This window comes from Manis javanica, chromosome 3, assembly GCF_040802235.1.
Source record: "Manis javanica isolate MJ-LG chromosome 3, MJ_LKY, whole genome shotgun sequence".
Lineage (NCBI taxonomy): Eukaryota > Metazoa > Chordata > Mammalia > Pholidota > Manidae > Manis > Manis javanica.
This window is the reverse complement of record NC_133158.1, coordinates 132573245-132594317: the sequence shown is the minus strand read 5'-3', so window position 1 is coordinate 132594317 and position 21073 is coordinate 132573245. Positions and strand designations below refer to the sequence as shown.

General features: G+C 36.6%; 1 protein-coding gene across 2 annotated transcripts in view; it reads right to left on the bottom strand.

Moving 5' to 3' along the window:
• Positions 1-21073, bottom strand: part of SPATA16 (spermatogenesis associated 16) — a 212783-nt gene that overhangs the window by 49080 nt on the left and 142630 nt on the right. For both annotated transcript variants that reach the window (XM_037003739.2, XM_073230426.1), the window contains exon 5: positions 19524-19608. In XM_037003739.2, the coding sequence (XP_036859634.2) occupies positions 19524-19608 (85 nt within the window). The remainder of the gene's footprint in view (positions 1-19523; positions 19609-21073) is intronic.

Below are 21073 nucleotides of genomic sequence, written 5' to 3'. Positions count from 1 at the left end.
CTTGAACATTGAATAAAAAGTAGGAATATCTATAGTTATCTCATTTTTCTGAAAATAGCATGAAAGCATTTTATAAAAGTCCATATTTATTTTTAGGAATAACTTTGGTCCCTGACAACTAAGAGTGGCAACAACCAATAAGGAAAAATAATAGATTTGACCTTTCCAACAAAGAGAAAAAATAAGAAAGGGCAGTTTATATTATTATTGGCATAGTATTTTGTGAACAAGATTCTGACTGATAATAAAAGCAGTAAGTTGATTTTAAACTGCGAAGCCTTTACCCTGTTCATTGTGGACTCCATTCCTCAGTGACCTCAGATAGCCTCTGTGATCATCTACATTGTGTGTAAGAGGGCAGCCTTGCAAGAATTTTCTGGATACAAAGGGTCCCCCTTTATCTGAGACTCTCATTAGAAAACAATGTAAATTTTCTCATTTGCATTTTAAATTTGTTGTGGGGCAAATTTCTGGGTGAGTGGATGAATGCAAGAACTTACACTACTTACAGCACTGTCCTTTCCAGGTTCAAGGAACTGGGAGGGGGACAAAGAGGATGATCGTGACGTCAAACCCAGAGACAGCGCTCCTGTGAGGTAGCAACGGACTGTGTGTGTCAGCAGGGTCTGAAGGCCAGTTTAGGAAGACTAACAAGGGTGATACAAGCAGCAGGTTTGGCATTCAGAGATGTGGGTTAAGAATGAAAACAGGTGTTTAGTCACTGGGATCTGTTCTCCAGCAAAAATAAAGATTCTTTATATTGAGTAGGAGAATAATTGCTCCAGCGTGGTGTTTACGTACGTTCACTGCTGGAATCAACCCTGGGATGGTTTATCCAGACCAAAAAAATTAAGTAGTTGTACCTAGATGGGTGTGGAGTGCTGTGCTGGAGAAGCAAGCTGTACTAGACCGCAGTTTTAAGATCATGATCGGACTTGACTGCCTTTTGTAAACTGTTAGCTCTTGCATAGGTTTGCTAGGATTACTATAACACAGTGTCACAGATTGGGTGGTTTAAATAACAGAAATACATTTTCTCATAGTTTCAGGGGCTAGAAGCCTGCTGTCAAGGTGTCTGCTGATTGGTTTCTCCTTAGGCCTCTGTCCTTTACTTAGATGCAGCTGTGTAGCATGCAGATGGCCATGTAGCTGCTACTTTTGTCTTCACATGGATTTTTCCTCTGTGTTTGCTTCTATCCTAATCTCCTCGTAAGGACACCAGTTATATTAGATTAAGGCCCAGCTAAAGACCTCATTTTAGCTTAATTACCACTTTAAAGACCCTATTTGCAAATACAATCACAATCTACAACACGGGTCAGGACTTCAGCATATGAATTTGGGGGGGACACGATTCAGCCCATAACAGTTCATAGTAACCAAATAGCTTTTCTGATGGTCTTTCTGAATATCTTGGTGAAGGGTATTTTTTGCTTTAAAATCTGAATCAAAAAATTTAGTGAAGGTATTTAATCCCCTAGTTTGCTTCCAGAAAGACATTAACAGTATCCCCAGTCAGGCCAAGATAGAAGAAAACACTTTCTCTATCCCATTTCTTTTCCAACTGCTGGCAGCTTAAGTGATGGCTGGCAGGGTAGCTTTGCTGAGCCACCTCACAGTGGGGACAGTAAGGCTTGTGCCCAAGAGCCTATACCAGCTTTTTAGTGGCAGAAATGTAGATTCGTGTGGCAGCTTGATCTGCTCATTTAAGGCACTGTACTCCTGGCTCGACGCCTAAGGCACTACATTCAGGCTTTCACAGGCCTCCCCTTTCAGGTCTGTGCTGGACCAGGGCCTCCTCTCTTCCCACTGAAAGCCCAGAGAAATGGGATCCTTTTGTGGCTTCTCCTTTCCAATTTGAAGATGGGTAAGGAAGTGGGTGAATTTTCAGGCTGTGGATATAGAATAAAAATGGAATTCTCCAAGGAGATACTTTGTCGAAGGAAATTATTATAGCCCCAAGAAGAAATACTGAAACAGAGTAGAAATAAGAATACAGATGACTTGTACCAGATTCTGACACAACTTCATTGTTTTAAAAATCAGTATTTTTTGTTATTCTAGTGATAGACAATCTTGAGGCTTTAAATCTGTCTCACATTGCTCTTATAAAGGAATGGAGTAATATTTTAAACATTTGTGGTACATTATTGAATAGCTCATTAGTGAAACAATCTGGAAAGAAATTAGCTCTATTGAAACAGTAACAATTTTTGACTATCTTGGGTTAAACATCAAAATATCAGGTTTTCGTTTTGTGATAGTAATAGCTTGGTAGTTTAGTGTTGGGCTTGTCTTTCATGAAGAGTCTAATATGTGCAAATTGAAAAATTACACTTATGGGTTTTTAAAAGCTAGAGTATTTTGTAATAATCATGGATACTAAATATAGATTTTGATTTACATTTTATTATCAAAGATTTTCTTGATTTGAAAATAGAGATAGAGACCAGATGAGGAATTGCAGCTTGTAAAAAGTAAACTGTACTAAAAATGAAGGCAGATTTCAAATGATAGGTTTTATTTGACAAACATTTTCTGCAATTGAGTCATTCTTTCCTAATGTGTGAGTTTCTCTGGTGTCAATAAATGTTGCATGTGTGAGGAATATGGGAAAACAATCAGCCCTCCTGTCCTGTTGCTAAGTGTACACTGCTGTTTATTATGCTTCCACTGCTTCTACCCAAAAAGAAACTTTGAAATGAGGTGTTTATATCTGGGGATTCTAATAATTCTCTATTGTTATCCTCATATTTATCAAGTTTTAAAACTTATAGTTACATAGACCAGGAGTTGTATGTGGGCAGCTCATTTCCTCTACCAACAGCAGCTTACATTGATCCTTATACTTTAAGCAAAAATAGCCACTTGCTATCTCAGAAATCAACTTTCCCAGGACAACTGCATAACAGAAGAGACTATTGGAGAGAGATAGACCATCAAGAGTAAAGGAAAAGCAATCAAAGTAGAGGAAAAAGATGACTAGCAAAAAAGAAAGCAACAAAATTCATCTCCCTCTTCTAACCCCAAGAGGGTTGGTTCTTCCTGGTAAATTTTTAAGAACACTCAAGGTACCCAGGACAAATCTGGCAGAAACCAAAAACCTCAAACATTTTAGGATGATGAGATTATAAATTTTTTTTCTTATCTTTTTGCTGGAGGATTTGAATAAATAGTAACTTTTTTTATTTTTTTTTATTGAAGGGTAGTTGACACACAATATTACATTAGTTTCAGGTGTACAACACAGTGATTCAACATTTATATACATAATAATTCTAGCTACCAGCTATCACCATACAAAGTTGTTACAATATTTTGACTATATTCCTTGTGCTATACATTACATCCCGGTTACTTACTTATTTTACAATTGTAAGTCTGTACTTTTTTTTTGTTTTTTTGTTTTTTTTGTTTGTTTTTTTGTTTTTTGAGAGGGCATCTCTCATATTTATTGATCAAATGGTTGTTAACAACAATAAAATTCTGTATAGGGGAGTCAATGCTCAATGCACAATCATTAATCCACCCCAAGCCTAATTTTCATCAGTCTCCAATCTTCTGAAGCATAACGAACAAGTTCTTACATGGAGAACAAATTCTTACATAGTGAATAAGTTACATGGTGAACAGTACAAGGGCAGTCATCACAGAAACTTTCGGTTTTGATCATGCATTATGAACTATAAACAATCAGTTCAAATATGAATATTCGTTTGATTTTTACACTTGATTTATATGTGGATACCACATTTCTCTCTTTATTGTTATTATTTTTAATAAAATGCTGAAGTGGTAGGTAGATGCAAGATGAAGGTAGAAGACATAGTTTAGTGTTGTAAGAGAGCAAATGTAGATGATCAAGTGTGTGCCTGTAGACTAAGTGTTAATCCAAGCTAGACAAGGGCAATAATACATTCACGGATGCAGAAGATTTCTCTCAAAACAGAGGGGGGAGGTGAGGTTCTAAGCCTCACCTCTGTTGATTCCCCAATTCCTCACCTGATGGTCCCCCTGCGACTGTGCCTGTCTTAGGTTGTTCCTCCCTTGAGGAATCTTACCCGTCTCTGGCTAACCAGTCATCTTCCGGGGCCATACAGGGAAATGTAAAGTTGGTAAGTGAGAGAGAAGCCTTATTGTTTGAAAAGGTTAGCTTTTTTACTTCTTTGCATATTTATGCCCTGTGGCTTCTATGCCCAGCATTTGTCTTGAGGTATCTTTACCACTTGGAGGAATTATGATACTCGGTAAATTCGATATGAGGCACAAATTCTATTTAAGGGTTGTAATTAGGAAGGAAGAAGAAAAGCTATAGAAGTAGCAGGCGGAAGAAAACATGGGAAGATTGATTATTTCTTTGACATTTCTTGTAGAGTAACTTCAGAATGTATAGGTTTTAAACTACTAATTAAATTGCGCACACACATTAACATAGTAGGAGTACAGTTACATAACCAAAGCAGACCTATAATTACCAGCCATCTCCAGTGAAACCAAGAAAACCAGTTAGGCACCTTAGGCATTTGTGAAAACTTATCTATGATATGGTGGATATTGTCCAACTGAACTTGAACAGTCTGAGAGAAATCAGACAAATTAAAACAACCCATTCCTGGGGACTGTTCACATCTCATATGTTCTTTTAACAGTAGAAAGTCTGCAGTTGTAAGATTTTGGAGCACTACAATTTGCACTTCTCCTAATTCTTGGTTGAGTTCCAACAGTATAGATCCAGTCAAATTTATTGTTTTACTGTATGCACAGGACAGCTTAGATATCTCCTTCTTCATTCCCATGGCAAGTCCAGGAACCGGTGGGATGAGTGCATCTATAGCTGTAGCAGCGCATGGATCTTTGTTGGGGTTTTTTATGATCTAAATAGTAACTTTTTAACTATACATCCAGTGGTGGTGATTCAGTAAGTAGAAACCTTGTCATTTCTAATCAGAAAATATGATTAAATTGTTATCAAATTATTCATTTTATGTTTCCAACATCAGAGTTGATCATAATTGCAGTAAATTACTTTCCTTACAAGATTAGATCTGGAAGGAATCTTGGGAATTTTCCAGCCCAGTTCATTGAATTAGAGGTGACTTAAGTGATGTGGAGAGGCTTATATGATTTTTCTAAGTATGAACAGCTTTTTAATTTTGTTGAATTTAGAATTAGGGTCTCAAATATTATATTTAATTTTCTATTTTGAAAATTATGGTTGTCTTGCCTGAGGGTTTCAGCCCCTGGTAAGTTCACTATGACTTTGGTGAGATGGAGAAATGACAGTGGAATGTTCATAGGGTAAAAGGGTTTATACGAGGCTTTATTCTCACAGCATAGGTCGAGCACTAGACTCACATCTGAATCCAGCAGTCTGCAGGTCTGCAATCCACCTCATCTCTGCCTCTATCCAGGACACTGGGTGGATCTCTTTATATAGTGACTCAGTCAGTTAATAACTATTGCCTCTGGGTGTGAAAGCAGTAGCCTTGCAGCAGGCCAGTTACTCATCTACTAATTTAAGGTCAGGTGAGGATTCTGGCCATAGGAACTTCTATTTTCCCCACAATGGTTTTAACTCCTGGGTTTTACCCTCCTGTAAATATCATTTAAATTCAAAATTATTTAAATTCTAAGTTTATTTTAGTTTTGCAGTATATGTGTGTGGATAAAGTGAAGGTTCCTATGGCAGGATTCTCACCTGGCCCTGGTTGGCTAGCTCACTGCACACCTGTGGGCAATACATTGCCATTGACTCTATATAAAGAGCTCCACCCAGTGTTCTGGGTAACAGGGTGGCATGGCTGCAGGAGAGCAGAGGCTAGAGTGGTGGCAGCACCAAGCACAGAGATTGAGATGGCTGTGGGGGCGGAGAGGACCAGAGGCAGAGACCGGCTTGCTGCATGCAGCCTTGCTCCACTTGATTTGACAGGTTGCTAGTGTTTGACCTGCCATCATGGGAATAAAGCTGGGTATAAACCCTTTCACCGCAAGAAGCATCCACTGTCATTTCTTTGGTCTCATTGAATCCGCAGCAAACTTGTCCAGGGTTGAAACCCACTGGCAAGACAAGGTGTCACAGAATTTTAGAATGTGTGTGTATATATATTTACTTATATATACTTTTCTCCTGTGCACATGGTTAGGCATTATTCAGATTCCCTGGCAGTTAAGTGTGGCCTCACAGCTGAGTGCAGGTCAATGGAATGCAGCTGGTAATGATACTCTTTCCAGGCCTGGCCCATAAAACCCTCCTGGTGTGATCCTCTCTTTTCTTTCCCTAATGACTGCCTGAAGGTGGAGGACTGCCGGGCATGCAGGAAGATGGACTTACATGATGGAAGCAGTGAGGGTTGTCATGTCACTGACTGGTGGAGAACCAATCAGGAACAACTGCATGGACTACAGAATGAGTAAGAAATCAAGTTTAATTTTTTTAAGTTACTGAAATTCTGGAGTCATTTATTGTACCCATGAGTTTATCCTAATATACAACAATAAGGGAAAATTGGGGTCTCTCCCATAATCCACTTTTTCCACTGAACTTTATGTACTATTAAAAAACTGAGGGAAAAAACCTAGTATTCTAAGAGATAAAATAACTTTTCATTTAGCAGTGTGCTAATGTTTTGCATATTTCCTTTAATCCTCATAAAGTCGATCTAAGTAGGTATTACAGTGAATGAACGTTATGATTTCATCGTTTTACTTTCAGAGTTAACACTGGATTCAAAGGAAGCAGTGCTATACTTGTAAACTGTGAATGATTGAGATGGGAACCTTTAGTCTTTACTGGATAATACAGCTGTTATTCCTTCAATAATGATGTAATATTGAACAATGACTAGAATTTTCTAGAAAATGGAAAAACAAAATTTTGTGAGCAGTAATTTTCCAATTTAATCCCTTTGAGTATATATATATATATATGTTTAAATTGAAAAAAATTCAATTTTCTTGATATTTAGAATTTACCCAAGGAGCAGATTTTTCCTAAACAGCAGAATATCTTATCTGGAGACCTTTCTATAAACTTATTCACTGTATCATCTATGCAATAACCAGGATTGACATTTTTATGATTTTACTAATATAATTGTGTGTCAGAATAAAATATGTAATAATTGTTTGTCCCTGTCTTGATCAACATTTTAATGCTGAAATATTACCTTGGATATACAAGAGTTCTTTTATTAAGCAGCCTCCACTAAAAGTTCTGCACTTTTCTAATATGAGGAAATATTTGGCAACTTTGTCATTACATTTATCAGACCAGTGATGTGAAAGTTGTAACTATCTTCACGCAGTTTAAATCAAGGTATTTAAATTTTTATTTGCATTATCTGGAAATGACCAAAGATTGTTATGAACGGGCTACTTGTATCAAGGTAAGCAAATTCTTATAGAGCTGTTTTGCATTATCTGTTTTGCAATCTCTCCTGTTTAAAAACAGTCATAACAAATATTTTAAATTTGAAAATATTTTAGTTTTGCTGTTTATGTGAGTGCTATACAATTTTAGAACATATATATTTATGTATATATATCTAAATATTGTGTGTGTGTATACTGCTGTCCGCTGTCTGGTCTGGTTAGGGTTAGGGTTAAGGTTTTGATTATGTATGATGCTTCCATTAGCTGAATAACTTCAGCATTTAATGCCTCAAATTTACCCTGTATAAATTTTTAATCATTTATATTTTGTAGCAAAATTTTACTTCCATTTCCCTTCAGCAGAGAACTAAAGAGATGGAAAGGATCTAAGAATCTATTTTAAAAATCACTCAGTTTTATAGCCAAGGAAACAGGCTTGGTGAGTTCTGGTGACTCACGTGAGGTCACAAAAGTAGAGACGGAAGCAAGACAAGAACCTGTTTCCAAACCAATTCCTTCTCCACTTTCTCTTACACTGAGTGGCCTTTTGTCCTTCTAAGTAGATTTTAAAGTCCTGGAAGTATAAGATCATATATTACTTTCCCCCCTTTTTTTTTCCATGAGTGTCTTATATCTGTCTTCAGAGACAACAAAAATTTGATTCTAATACTTACAGAGAAACAAATGGACCACATCAAACCAAGATCAGGTCAAGATCCCCTTCACAGCAGTAATCATAGCATAAACCAGAATGTTCATCTTCCACACCTACTGGCCACAATAACACTGTTTTGTCCACTGGGCCATTCATAAGATTTACGATATGCTATCAATTAGCACGCTTGTCTCAAAGAGAAACATTGACAAAATCTAAATGAAAGACTTCTCCACAGGGTAAGTTAAGTAATAATGTGCATGGGGTTGGTCTAGATTATTTAATGGCAAAGCACAAATATATTTTTTTCTTACTTGTTATTCCCTTTTTTTAAATTAAAGCACCATTGATATACAATCTGATGAAGGTTTCACGTAAGCAACATTGTGGTTTCAACATTCACCCATCTTATCAAGTCCTCACCCCCCTTTAAAGCACATATAATTTATAAATAGAATATAAAGTAAGTTCTTGTTCTAAGGGATAATTTTCCGAATAGTTTCCTGCTTGTGTGTTAGAGAAACACCAGCTGATAAAAACTCAGAGTTATAAGTGGGAGTTTCCGCAGCCTTCTGACTCTTTAGGACATCCCAGAGCTTTTCTTCTTGGTGACTTAAAATGAATTACCAAAATGTATCAGGAACAAAGAGCTACATTACCTGTAATTATTTCATAATTCCATCACTATACTTTGTTTAGTAATATGAACGTAGGTATTCCTTTCCTAACTGTATCTTGTTTTCTGATGTGTTTCTTGACTGGTAGTTTAGGTAGGAGTAAGGCTCCCTGCTTTTTAAAAAGCACACAGCTATTTAATAGCATGCCTGGGAGAAGAACCCCGTGACCTGGTTCCTAGACTTGTACTGATTTTTACACCAAGAATTTGTTTTTATACCTCTTGGGCTACTATGTAAGAAGACTTCGAGTGGAAAAGTCAAGGACATTGAAAAAGTTTACTGGAGAAGGAGCTGAAAGAATCCAAGGGTGTTTAATTTGGGGAAAAGACATAGGTTGCAGGAACTTACTTTCTGTTATTACAAAGCAAACTGCTCTTGTACACTATCTGTGTAGACTTTAATTCACTGACAAATCTGTAAAACTTGTTTGTTAATTAAATAAGGGTTCACTGTGCATTGGCTAAGTGCTGTAGATAAACTACTGTTTACTTGTTAAGACAACACTGGAAAATGGGCATTATTCTCCCATTTTACAGAAGAGTACACCTAGTCTTTTTATTATACAATATGCAGTAGTTCACATGGCTACTTTGTGACGAAGCTGGGACTCAAGTCAGTTCTCTCTCAGTCGGAGCCCTGTGCTCTGAGTCATAAATGAGGTTTACAGCCATGTCCAGCACTAAGGTGGGATTCCAAATATAAGAAAGGCTCTTCCAAAAAGCTGTGAAGGGCAGAAGTGGAATCCTTGTCAGGAGGATAAATATACTACTAGAGCCTTCCAGTGAGGGAACTATCCCTCTTAGAAGCTAGTAGCTCCATGGCCTTGGCAGCGCACAGACCAGGGACAGTGGTGGCCGACCTAGAGACCAATAAAAGGGGCTACTGTGCCGTGCAGAAAAGGGTCTTTTTGGCGATAGGGTCTATGACTCAAAATTTGTCTTGGGTGTACTCCTATGTCTCCATAATGTTTTTTTTTTTTTAATTTCCTAAAAAAATTTATCCATTTTAAAAATTGTAGTTGATGTACAACATCATATTGGTTTCAAGGATACAGTGGTTCAACAGTTACCCACATATTAAGTCCTCACCCTAACTAGTACAGTTACAATCTGTCAGCGTAGAAACATGTTACAAAACCATTGGCTATATTCCCCATGCTACCCTACCATCCCTGTAACCAATTTATATTATGATTGAGATTTTTGTGTCCCTTTATCTTCCTCAACCTCCCCACGTACCCACTTCATTCCCTCTGCTGTGGTAACCACTAGTCAGTTCTCAATGTCTATGAGTCTATTGCTATCTTGCTCATTTTATTTTGTTTTGCTTTTGGATTCCACAAATAAGTGAAATTATATGGTATTTGTCTTTCTCCACATGGTTTATTTCACTTAGTGTAATACCCTTTAGGTCCAACCATGTTGTCACAAATGGCAGAATTTCTTTTTTATGGCTGGATAATATTCCATTGTGTTTGTGCACCTTCTTTATCCAGTCATCCATTGATGGACACTTTGGTTGTTTCCATATCTTGACTATTGTAAATAATGTGGCAATAATCATAGGGGTGCACATATGTTTTTGAATCAAGGATCTTGTTTTCTTCAGGCAAATTCCTAGAAGTAGGATTACTGGGTCGTATAGTATTTCTTCTTTTAGTTTTCTGAGGAACCTCCATACTGCCTTCCATAGTGGCTGTACCAATTTACATTCCTACCAACAGTGTAGGAGGGTTCCCTTTTCTCCACATCCTTGCCAGTGCTTATTATTTCTTGTGTTTTGGGTAGTGGCCATTCTGACTGGTGTGAGATGACATCTCATTGTGGTTTTGATTTACATTTCCCTGAGATTAGTGATGTGGAGCATCTTTTCATGTGCTACCAATATTTCTTGTTCAGAAAAATTTTTAGATCCTTTGCCCATTTTTTAATCAGGTTATTTGTTTTTTGGTGTTGAGTCATATGAGTTCTTTATATATTTTGGGTGCTAACCCCTTATAGTATACATCATTTACAAATATATTCTCCCATATTGTAGGTTGTCTGTTTGTTTTGTTAATGGTGTCCTTTGTTGTACAGAAGCATTTTAGTTTGACGTGGTCCCACTTGTTCATTTTTTTATTTTGTTTCCCTTGCCCAAGGACAGGTGTCCAGGAATAAACTGCTCATGCTTATGTCTGAGATTTCTGCCTGTGTTTTCTTCTAAAAATTTTATGGTTTCATGTCTTACATTTAGATCTTTACTCTCCCATAATTTCATTTTTCCCTCAAGTTTCAGCTGTGCCTGGCAACCAGATACCTCTTCTTTTTCTTTCTTATTTCTCTTGTTGGTCTAGAATTAATCTCTTCCAGGCTGTGGCTCCTCCCAGAGGCCTTTATATTTTAGAAGGCAGCAGATTGCAGGAGGATGGTATTATGGGGCAGGTAGCCTCCCTCCTGTGCAACTTGCCATCATCAAGATGTCTCAGAAGGGGGGTAATTGCATCCGTGAAAAATGTGATAGACTTGTCAAAAAAATATATATATATACTCATTCTGTGACAATGACAACAAACTACAACCTCAGGTGATATTGAATGAAATGAAATGAGTGCTAGCTTCAAGAGACCTGCCACTATGTCCCAGTAATCAGCATCCAGTTTTCAGCTGGGTCTCTGATTTGTGTCTTATATATGACTGTTGAAACAGGCCAAACCCAAATGATGAAAAATAAATAAAATGAAGGTTTGCAGTGCTAATTATAGTATTTCCCATCCCTTTAGGTTTGGGTTTGAAAGAGTCCTTGAAATGTTTTCTGGAGGTTATTGTCCCTTATATGCTGTTGTTTCTTGGTTTAGACTGCACTGTATAAAATAGCACCTTGGCTTTCTTGATAAAATTAGAGTATCTTAACAGTTACGTTATGATCCTGAGAAAAAGTCAATCATGCCATGTGTTAAAGGTTGACATTTAAAATGCCAAAGTCTTATTATTTGAAAGGGGGGAGATTATGAAAAAGAAAATGATTCAGCCAGGAACTATAGTACAGGTAGAGTGGTCTTCAAAAACTACTGAGGAAAATACAACCATATAAATTCAAGAAAATAGGAGAATTCATTTTTAATTGGTGTGCAATACCTTCAGAAGGATGGCTGAATATAAATAAAAACATTAAAAAACTTTGAGCTTTACAGATTATTTTATACCTTGGTGAACATAGCTTAAAAAATTTCATGAATTCATGGAATAGTTACTTTACATCTCCAACTGCTAAAAAAAAGTGACCTCAATTTCCCTGCAAGGTTTTAAATCAATAACCCACAAAAATCTAAAGGAACTATAAAAGATAATCATAAAACCCTCTAAATTTGGTTTTGCTTATAACAATTTTTGATTATCAGATGCAAACAAAAACGAAGGAATCAAAATGTTCACAAATTTAAACTGGAAAGTAAAGCCTCTATGTAAACAAAATAACCTCATGGTAACCTAGCAGAATAGCCACAGGACACGTGGGAATCAAACAGCTATACTCAAATTTGTTCAAGTAAAAGAAGGCCCAAATTGCCTTAAACCTCTGAAACTCATATCATTCTCAAATGAGAGACAATGAAAAGAAATTTAAAGGTTACTTTTTTTCCTCTCTTAAGAACCACGAGAAACTCAAAGAGCTTTTTAGGAGAGAAAAAAAGAGAAGTAAAAGCTGACTCTATCTAAATGGTGCGGACTCCATCACCTGATATTACCGCAAAACCAGACTGACACCTTTAAAAAAATTATATGTATAAAAGAGTTTTTATGTGTGTATATATATATGTGTGTGTATATATATATTCACACACATATCAAATATAAATTATATAATTATATATATACACATATAATACATACGCATACATACATGTATGAAGAAGAGTTCTAAGTATTTCTTAGGAGCGACTGAGTACTAATTTTCTTGCTTGATACAGTGCCACTATTTTCCAACAAGGTGCTCGTACTGTCAACTTGCATAGAAAGCTGAAGTACAAGTGAGTTATGCTGCCCCCTGCAGGTCACACTCAGACATTACACTTCCTCCAAATTCTAAAATGATCTGGATGCCTGACATTGTTTTAGTAGGAGAAAAAAGCTGTAGGAATTAGGGCTTTAAAGGCCACCAACCTCTGAAAAGGTGGCTCTGTAACTAAAATTCATACTGAGGCGAAGTAATTAAATGGTTGATTCTTGTCCTGTACCTGTGGGGTTGAGGAGGAGGGACAGTGTGGGAGAAAGGTGGGATTGGGCAGGAAAAAGGCTACCTCACCTACTTAGTCTGGCCAAATCAGTGTCACCAAATACATATAACGGCATTGAAATGCACATAGGGCTTTGAAGTGTTCATGGTTCAGGTTCCTCCCTCCCTCCCTTCCTTCCTGTTTCCTTTCCTTCCTTCCATCCTAATGCGTGAGATAGTCACAGAACATCAGTGGAAGAACTACATAAAACCATACAATTAGAGAATAATGTCGCGGTCACTGTTTTCTTCATAGGAACGCTCAACCTTGGATCAAATATATGCCTCAATTATATCTTTCATTTAAAAGTGAACCTCTCCTACTGGCATGCTACCTCAAATAGCATCAAAGCAAAATGAAACACACAGAGCATTTAACAACGCTGGTAACCATGGAAACGTATCATTAAAGAATACATAAACAGGAATGAATAATTAGACTAGAAATTCATTTCTACATTTATCTTCTTGCATGACCCAGGAGAGGAAGCTCTCTTTTACCTCTCATCTCACTTTGGAACTTCCTCTTTTGCCTGTCTTCTAACTGAAAGATATGAGAATTCATGAAATGAGAATTTTATTATTGCCTAGCTTAATGGACAAATCCCTTTGTAGGCAAGTGACTAGAAACTATTACAATGCCCATTGTTGTCTAGTTGTAACACTGAAATGCAGATAAGATCCTGAAGCAGCCAAGGAGTTTGCTTTGGGGAGGGGAGGTGGGCAAGAGAGTCTGAATTACCTCATGGTAAGAAGGGGCAACTTCTATTCAGTGTTAAGTTATTCTACATCATCCTCTGGTTAGTGCATAGAAACCCATTAGCTTGCTGCTGCCTTGATTGCCATGTTTGAAAGAAGAAGTTAATAGCTAAGACCTTAGAATATACATGGAGACACCTTTGAACACAGAAACCAATGAGACAAAAGACTCAGAAATCTGTAGCCTTTTCCAAATGGTTTCATGAATCCCAAGCTCAACGAAAGCACAAAAATTGTGTATAATTGTGAACTTAAAACACAGACACACACACATACACAGAAATACTTGTTGAATTCATATAAGCATTAAAGTTTTAAATTGCAGACAAAACAACTATTCCAAAATATTCTTGACATTATTGGTTTGAGCTTCATGTCAAACCAATATTTAATTTATTTGATTTAACAAATGCGTACTGAGCTGCTTTTTGCAATGCACTTTGATGGTATCATGGAAGAAAAACAGATTAAGAAGAAGTGGTGTCTAACTTAAATACCAGTTGTTTTTCTTGGTAAATATTTTGTGCTAGAATATATGCTCCTTGAAGACAGGCTCCTCACTGGGTTTAGATTCTGGCATCCCATGTATAGTGCATGCCTGTCTTGCCTGAAGGTTTCAGCCCTGGGCATGTTCACTATGGATTTGGTGAGACTGAGAAACGACAACAGAATTGTTCACTGCTGTATTTCCAACACATAGTGCAGTGCCTAACACATAGCCACTAATAAGTGCTCACTAAATATTTTCTGACTGAATATGAATGGCAAATACAATTTGAAAGTAAAGAAGAAATGTATCCACTAATTTAAGAGGAGCCTGCGCACACTGGATTGAATGTCTACAGTGCAGTTAAAGGAGGCACTCCATGCCACTAACATTCTGGGTGCTATTTTTTGCTTTGAGTGTTGGGAGCAGTAAATGTTTCCTGCTGGGTGCAATACCAAAGAGAAAAAGGGCTGTTGCAAAGAGAAGGAGTAGTGCAAGGATCCTAAACCTGTGGTCTGTGAACTTCTGAAAGGTACGGAAGGGCTTTAGGAGCCCACAGGCTGTGCACCTGTTCCTCAAGCATGTAGGGGAAAATCTTTTGTCTCTTAGGGAAGCCAGCTCCTGATCTTGTCCTTTGATAGTAGGTGAATTACACCAGAGAAGTATTTCTTTTTGGTGAGCCATCTTTGGAAACCATTTAGGCCATTGATATCTTTAAGATGGTGAACATTCAATGCCAAGTACAACTTGAACTGGATGGGAAATCTTGGTATTCTCTGCACAGATGGAGGAACTGTGAACTTGGCACTGCCTCAGCCTTTGCTGCTTCACTAAGGGAAGATGCTCCACATGTCAGGCTTTCTACAAGGGCCTGTGTTGGTGTCAGCAGCCCTTCCAAGCAACCCCCAAAGAGGTCTTTCTACCCCTGTGAATGCCTTCAACTTTCTCAGAGCCAAGAACTCGAAACTGTGCCTTTTCAGTAGATCTTTGTTAAGATGCAAGAACACACCATGAGATTCTTTTCTTTTAGAGAAGTTTGTTGTCAATCCAGAGAAGAGATTTAGAAGTGATTCAGTTTGGTTAATTCTTTAAAAGTTTTTAAGAGGAAAGAAAATCCCTCCTAAGACCAAATTGATAGTAAGAAATTCATTCTGGGACTAGCTTTATAACGGCTGATCTCTTTGTTCACATAAATCTTTTGATTGAAATGCTGAACTTACTATTAAAGCTGAAAAGCTACGAGTTTTTTAAGGTTAAGTTGCCATTCTAAATGAGGTAACTGGAGTCAAATAACAGTGTGAATTTTCTAATACTGAGGGCGAGACTAACAAACTGTTGAGAGTCCTTGGGACAAATATCTACAGACACTCACCAAATGACTTCTCTCTTATGAAGGTCATTTTTTGTCCAGATGGCTTTAAAATTGAAACAAATCACTGGCATAGATAGCTTTGATGATATAGACTTAACAAATATAATTTCACTGACTTGAGGACAAAGGAAATGGTGTAATATGAATTTTAGTATTTCTTGATCCATGCTTGCCCATATGAGGTATTGTGAGCTGTAGGAGCTCTGGTTCCGTTTGCTGTTTGAGACTTTGTGAATCAGGGTTTTACTTCTTATTGCCATTAAAATGAAACACTGTCACTACTGCAATGTCAAATATGATATTTCAATTTCTTATTCCAGAAAAGTTCTACCACCTTCTCACAAGAGTCAGAAAGCCTGTAAATTTAGAATTTAGAATTCTCTGTAAATTGCTGCTTTGGTATTCTGACTATATGTAGGAGATCAATTTCCAATATGATGAGATAGAGAGTAAGCACATTTATTTTCTGTGTATGTGTTTATGAATATTGAATAAGTAGATCCGGTGGCTTGCCCTTGTTTAGTGGGGTTCCTCTGCCCTCATTTCATGAGAGTTTAGCAACAAATTAGTTGTTGCCTTTTCTCACTTCACTTTGCTGAGCAGTGTGGACCAGAGCTGGCTCTGTTACTCACAGTACAGAGATAAAGCCACATCCCAAACCCATGCCGGTGAGAGCATGGCTGGAAGTGAAGGTGGAAACTAGGAAAGGAAAACAGGAGTGGTTTGTTTGTTTGGTTTCCTCATGCTAATCTAGCTCTGCATCTAAGGGGCAAGGGGCTTGGGAGGTGGACTGGAGTTCACTATAAAGTTCTTCTTGGAGTAATATTATTCTTTAGGAGCAATATATAAATACACAAGGATTGCTGCTTCAAAATAGCTAACTCTCCACCTGACTAGGGACCTTGCATTTTGCTAATTAGTCCAGAATTGAGATGAAATTTCAAGGTATTTGAGAAAAGGAGAGTGGCTGATAACAAAAGACTAGGCATCAGGTTGCAGAGACATGCGTGCAAATAGAGTCGTGACATGTTATTTCCAAACCTCTCTAGCTCTCAAGAGGTGATGTTATTATGAAATAACATGTGCAAACACTTTGATTCGCAGTAATATATCCCAGTGTGAGCTGTCATACAGTGTAAAGCTTTTTGCCTTTTTTTCTTTCTGAGTTGATTGCACGAAAAGTATTCCTAATACATTTGAAAGGTATTCTTGAGCTTATCCTAACAAATACCTGTTCTTTTGCATTAGAGTTTGTGAAGCCAACAATCTGTGAAGGAAGAATAGACTAATTCTCAAATTTTTACATTCTGAAATTTTCTATTTCCTGTTTAAGATCTCTAAAAAGAATAGCTGATAAGAGTGGTAGGGATTTTATGTGGTTGAAAGGAAGATACATAGCAACTTCTTCACTTAAAATGGTAGTGAAAATAGCATCTGTCTGTTCAGCCTTGAATGGATGTCTACAAATGTACATGCAAATACATTTTCCAGTCTGTGATGTCTGGGGACATTCTTAAATTTAACAATGTAATTGCCATGGTGGCTTGGGTAGTGGGACATCCCTGTCTTTAAAGATCACATGGATTGGGCACCTCTCTGGTAATATCCAAGAAGCCCCTTCTGCTACAGGACAAAACGAGGTTGGGGAGGGAGATTTGTACATTTGAATTAAATCAGGGAGAGGCTAGCTATCAGAAGGAAGCATATGACTGACAAGAATGATGCAGTGTGCTAATGTTGGGGCTAGTTAGAGGAGTTTAGTTTATGGAATTTATCTGTAGGGTGCAACTTCTAATCATATTACTGCTTTTTATTTTAAAATGTGTAACATCATTTTTGGATGCACCTAAAAATACTGGATTTTAATGCTAAACTGAGCTTTAATAATAGACCTTCTCAAATACTTTATGTTAGTCATCTTTTGTTTTCTAGCTGAAGTTTCTCTAGAGACTAACTTGCTTTAGGTTAGATAACTATTTGGTATTAGAGCTCAGACTGAATCAGACCTGACTTCTAGACAAGGGCTCTTTTCCAACATACCAACTTGTTTCAAATTACACAAGAAAAAGAACATATAAAGAGAAACATATTCTTCTTATCTTTCATTAATGCAGAATAGTAAAATAATGGTATTTGTTTTATTTCTTTTTGTCTAGCAAACATGTATGTATTGGTAAGTAGAGATTATTTTCTTGGATGAAGGTAAATAAAATAGGGATTTTGGTGCTCTTGGAAAATTAAAGAAAACAGAAACAAATTTTCCTTACAAATATTTCAAGGTTTTAACCTGTCTTAGGTTGTACCAACATTGGATCTATCTTTTCCTAGTTAAATGTAGAAAACATAATGGGTACTCAATAGTTGTTTGTTTAATGAATGAATAAACCAAATAAAACTTTCATGTTTAACCTAGTATATGCCAGGCCTGCTGAATCCCAGTTCTTAAGATTCAACTCCTTCCTCGCCTCTCCCCGGTGTCTCTGACATCCTTTAATAAAAAGCCTTCTTGCTTTATTATATCTGTAGTCCTTATTATTTGCTTATTTTTTACACTGAGAAATTCTTTACCACTATTTAATTACATGCCTATAAGCCACTGCTACTGTTTTGCTTGTTTCAGATTCCCTTTGGTAAGGTTTAAACTTAGCAGAAAATTAATAAATTCTTTTGAAATTAAAATTTTGTTTACCAGAAGGTCAATATTAAAAAAATAATAATCTAGGTATCATTATAGTAGACTAATGTGAAGTATAGCATTAGTATACAGTACAGCAGACTAATGTAAATCTTCATCTTTTTTCATAACAGGTAAATTGAGCTCTAAACATTTAGATGGAACCACATACATTTCCGAGAATTTTATATGATAAACCTAATACCTTGCTGTCTAATGAAGGCAGAACACAATACAGAGACAGAAAACTAGAGACCAAGATGGAGTAGTGAAAATGTGAGAAAAATCAGGAAGCATCAGGACTGTTGATTCTTTCTCAGTTTTTTATCTTACTTTCGTTGGTTCAGAAAGCCCACATTCAATTAAATAAAACCATACAGGAAAAAAGGTCCCATAAAGTCTGGAGAGAAGATACGGAGAAAGGAGTTGGGTTTTGTAGTACATTTTCAAATACTAGAAAAAATTTCACTTGGAAATGGGTTTCTGTTTGGTCCATGCGGCCCCACTGGGAACCACTGGATTGAAGGTCTAGGGGACTAGAAACACAGTGAGGGAAACGGTTTAATAATCAGCAAATTGGATGTTGTTTCTGGGGTTATGGGAGCTCTTCATTTTGGATACATTTCAGCAGAAAGTTTTTGATCACTTGCCTGGGGGAGGATAGAACAAGAACAGATTTGTATATTTCGGAGGCAATTCACAATTAGTAAATTCTGAATTCTCCTTAAAATTCTAAGAAAGTAAGACTCTCTTCTTGGCATTTAGTTGACCATTAGTATGACTTCTTGCTGTCATTTTAAATAATAAATGAGAAAGAAGATCTGCAGTTTGTTACTGGTTAAGTGTCCCAAACACTAAATGTCATCCAATGAATACAACTGATCTTTGCATTTTCCTCTATTATGCAATTGGTATTGCTTCTGGCATCTGCTTGTGCAGGTCACAAGTCAAGAGGAATCTATGAAAATACAATGTTCATATTTTAAAGGATCATGTCACTATAGCAGCCTGCCTGGGAAAATAGTTCCTGGGATGTCTCAAATTTATATTGGGTTGTAAACCTGAAGTATGGGCCAAGGGTTAACAACCTTGAATTTTGCCCTTAAAATTAGTCTCAGAAAATCTACTTCATTATAAATACATTACTACTGAGCAATGACCTTCTGATTGATAGGCCCAGAGCTACCTTTTTCAGCAGTCTTTTAAGCGCCAATCCTTCATTTTGCTTCTAAAAATGAGATAGGCTCCTCCTCCCTAGATGGGACATCAATTTTTACCTGCCAATACAGTTTGATGAGCTTGCTTATATAGTGTTCTTTTCCTCCACAGAGCCAGAACATGTAGTCAGCAATCATGGCACTCCTAAGAACAAGGACAGATTAAAAAAAGAGCAAAAATAAATTACAGGACAGAAGGAAAATCATAGCAGGAACTATACATAAATACTTAGTCAAAAATTTTGTAATGTATAAATTTGACTAGACTAATATCAAAGCAAAGTAAAAGGCACATTTTAGAATGTAGAAAGTAGGTGGGGGTTTTTTTTTTTTTTTAGTCTAAACTGAAACTATAAGAGAAGCAGCAAGCCACTTGTCTTGTAGATGACTTTTCTGTTTGCACAGTGTGAGATATTTAAGGACTATGAGAGAATGCTTTGTTTTGGTTGCTTCTTATTAAGCTTCAAAGCACTTACAGAGTAACACGTATTTGATGATGGAAACTAAAATGCCTCCAAACCGAGCAAAGCATATAGTGCTAACTATTGTACTGGTATTTAAGCATGTCTCAGACTTCACCTGAATTAAAGATTATTCATCACTAATTAAATCAACCTCAAAATTGAAAATAAAAGTTTTCCAATTCAATAAACACTCCCCTCCCCCAAACTTTGTGTTTAATTGGTCTTAGTATCTAGTGTGTACAACCATTGTGTTAGTCTTATTAAGCTGAGGGGATATTAAAAACTATTCTGCAAATGATATTAATTCATCGCTTAGCACCCTTTAGAAAAACAGTTTACTTTTATGACTGTTTCTTTGCTACGCCTCTCTATATCATTTCTCCAGAGACTCCAAATCCAATTAAATGTGACTAGAAGTAATTCCAAATTGTCACATTAGCCAATGAAACATATAATAATCCTGTGAACCTAATCACTAGTAGCAAAAGTTTATTTATTTAAGTAGAGCTATCACTGTGTACCCAAGTGTTTTTCTTATCTTTGCTTACAGATATATGTTGTTTCTTGACATCATTGTAAATTGAATTACAAATTTTCCTTCCCTAAATATAGATTGTCTAAGGTACAGCAAGCAGCTATAAACTTATTTACTGTGGTATTCTGTTAAAAGAATTAAAATGTTTAGATTCTTGCTCAGGACAGACACAAATTAGAATTTTAAAAATGAACAGTGCAAAAAAAAAATCACCATTTGGAGGACTATTCAGCTCAGCATATTTCTTTTTATACATGTGGTGTTGGAAAAGTAGCTGTCCATGAACATTTCAAAATAAATGATAATAATGTAAGAATAACTAGTATTTTAGAATCATTTTATATTTTTTTCCAAGTCCTAGTTTAATGATAAGATAAAGTGAGCTGGGACGTTTTGATGTGTGAATATGTATGGGTGGGAAAAAGTTTTAAAAATCATAGACTAGAGAGGGACAAAAGTGGATTTCAAACATTTACATTTTGATAGAAACACTTCAAAAAATTTTCCTTCCATGAGTACCTAAAAGGAAAGTCTACTTGTAGGTACCTGTGACCTAACAGAAATCCGTTTAATAAACTCTGAATTCAGGAAATCAATGAAAAGTATAAAAA